Genomic DNA, 2,015 nt, shown 5'->3' with positions numbered 1-2,015 from the left:
AATCTAAATATCAGTTTTATTAAAAATAAAATTGAAAGTATTCATCAAATTCCTAACATGTAATTTTTTACAGTAAAAAAATGGAAACATTCTTAAAGCAAAGCAAGCGTATATATTATACAAATACGCTTTTATATTATTTTATGATTTTCTCACCCAATGGTAACCCAATTGTTACAAGCAAAAATCTAACAATATTTATTGAGGCTTACTTTTAAATTTGTATTATATTTATTATTGAATATTTGATTTCATATTTTTTCCAAATGATACGATAATATCCTTTATTAACATTTATCATTTATCATTTATTAACCTTCCGTCTGGACTAATTCTATCTTTAATTTTCTTGTATTGTAATTCATCCTGCTGTGTAGTGATTTGCTTTTGTGAAGCTGCTTTGGAACAATAGCCATTGTAAAAAGCGCTATACAAATAAACTCGAATTGAATTGAATTGAATTATTTACACATTTAAACCAAGACCAAGTTCTGATAAGAAAGACGTTTGCGGTGTGTTTCAGTGATACTGACGTCAGACGGACCTCATGTAAACATGTGTACTGTCCGTGAGGAGGAGCCACCTTCTCTTCTCCCTTCATCTCCACGCTGATCTTCAGCCTGATGGCCCCCGACACCATCGACTTATCCGTCCGCTTCTCTGCACGTGAACAGAAGACAGAGGAGAAGAAACAGACGTGAAACAGAGTGAAATTACTGAGGAGACCCGGAGCCCTCTGAGCCTGTCAATAACACCCAGGGTGATGAAGCTGATCTCAGAACAGTGACCTGCAGATAATCTCATCACCACGTTCCATTACAAATCTGACCCGGGATCAGACTCCGCAGCACAAAACCAGTCATACATACATATTTGGAGCCAACAATACTTTGCATGGGTCAAAATGATCAATTTTTACGCCAAAAATCTTTCGGATCATGTTCCGTGAAGATGCATTTCCTACAGTAAATATATCCCAACGTCTTTTTTGATTTGTAATATGAATAGCTTCGTTAAGACAACTTTAAAGGTGATTTTGTCGAATCAAATCTGGAATTGAGGGAGCAAAAAAGTCTAAATGTTAAATATTGTTCTATATATAATATGGTATATAAATATGGTTTCAGCCTTTAGATGATATACATGTATATATCTCAATTTCAAAAACTGACCTCTATGACTGGTCTCAAATGTCTCATTTCAGTGGTGAGCACTTTTGTGAGCACTGAAATTGACTATAATACGAGATTTTTTTCTTTACATTAACATGCACGATGATGAATTGCGGTTGAGAAAGTATATACAGTCTAATTTCACGCAGACCAAAAATCCACCGAGACATTCAGCAGCCGCTTTTAAACTACTACGTGATATAAAAAGGCTCTTTGCAGATAAGACTGCACTCATCTTGTTTTACAGACGTCTTAATTGCTCTGATTGATGTCTGGTCTGTGGCCGGAGTGGATCTTTCTCACATCTCAGAGGCATGGACAGATGGAGAAGGAGTGAGCAGATATCAGTGCTTCGGTTTGGCCAGAGTCACGCTCTGAACCACACGCTTCTGCTCTGAGCCAAGCAAAACAATCCCACAATCCAACAAATAAAACATCAACAAAAGCAGAAAGCGTTCTCTGTGGAACAATGAGGCCATCTGCGCCAGAACAAAACCAAGGAGGAACTCTTCCACTTCCTTTTCAAAGGCATTAAAGAGATAGTTCACCTGAAATGACCTGAAATTCAGCAAAAAATATATTTATTTTATGCCGCTTCTTTTTTCTGTTTTCCTGGTTTTTTTAAGTCACTTTTCAGGAGTTACATTTCATCCTAAAATTACCCTAAAAAATTACATTAAAAGTAGTTTCGAGCTGTCTTCACACTGACATGGACATTTAAACACATCCTCTGCCTAAGTTCCCTTTAATGTGATGCAAAAATAAATCATTGAATAAATAAATAAAAATGCAAAAAATAAATAAATGTAAAAAAAAAAAAAAATTATTTAATTGAATAAATAA

General features: G+C 35.2%; 1 protein-coding gene across 1 annotated transcript in view; it reads right to left on the bottom strand.

Moving 5' to 3' along the window:
• The window catches only part of unc13c (unc-13 homolog C (C. elegans)), a 28,883-nt gene that overhangs the window by 21,607 nt on the left and 5,261 nt on the right, over positions 1-2,015 (bottom strand). Inside the window, exon 5 of the mRNA XM_043264317.1 lies at positions 545-660. Coding sequence (XP_043120252.1) covers positions 545-660 — 116 coding nt within the window. The remainder of the gene's footprint in view (positions 1-544; positions 661-2,015) is intronic.

Source organism: Puntigrus tetrazona, chromosome 18 (genome assembly GCF_018831695.1).
Source record: "Puntigrus tetrazona isolate hp1 chromosome 18, ASM1883169v1, whole genome shotgun sequence".
NCBI lineage: Eukaryota > Metazoa > Chordata > Actinopteri > Cypriniformes > Cyprinidae > Puntigrus > Puntigrus tetrazona.
This window is presented reverse-complemented; position numbering and strand designations above follow the sequence as displayed.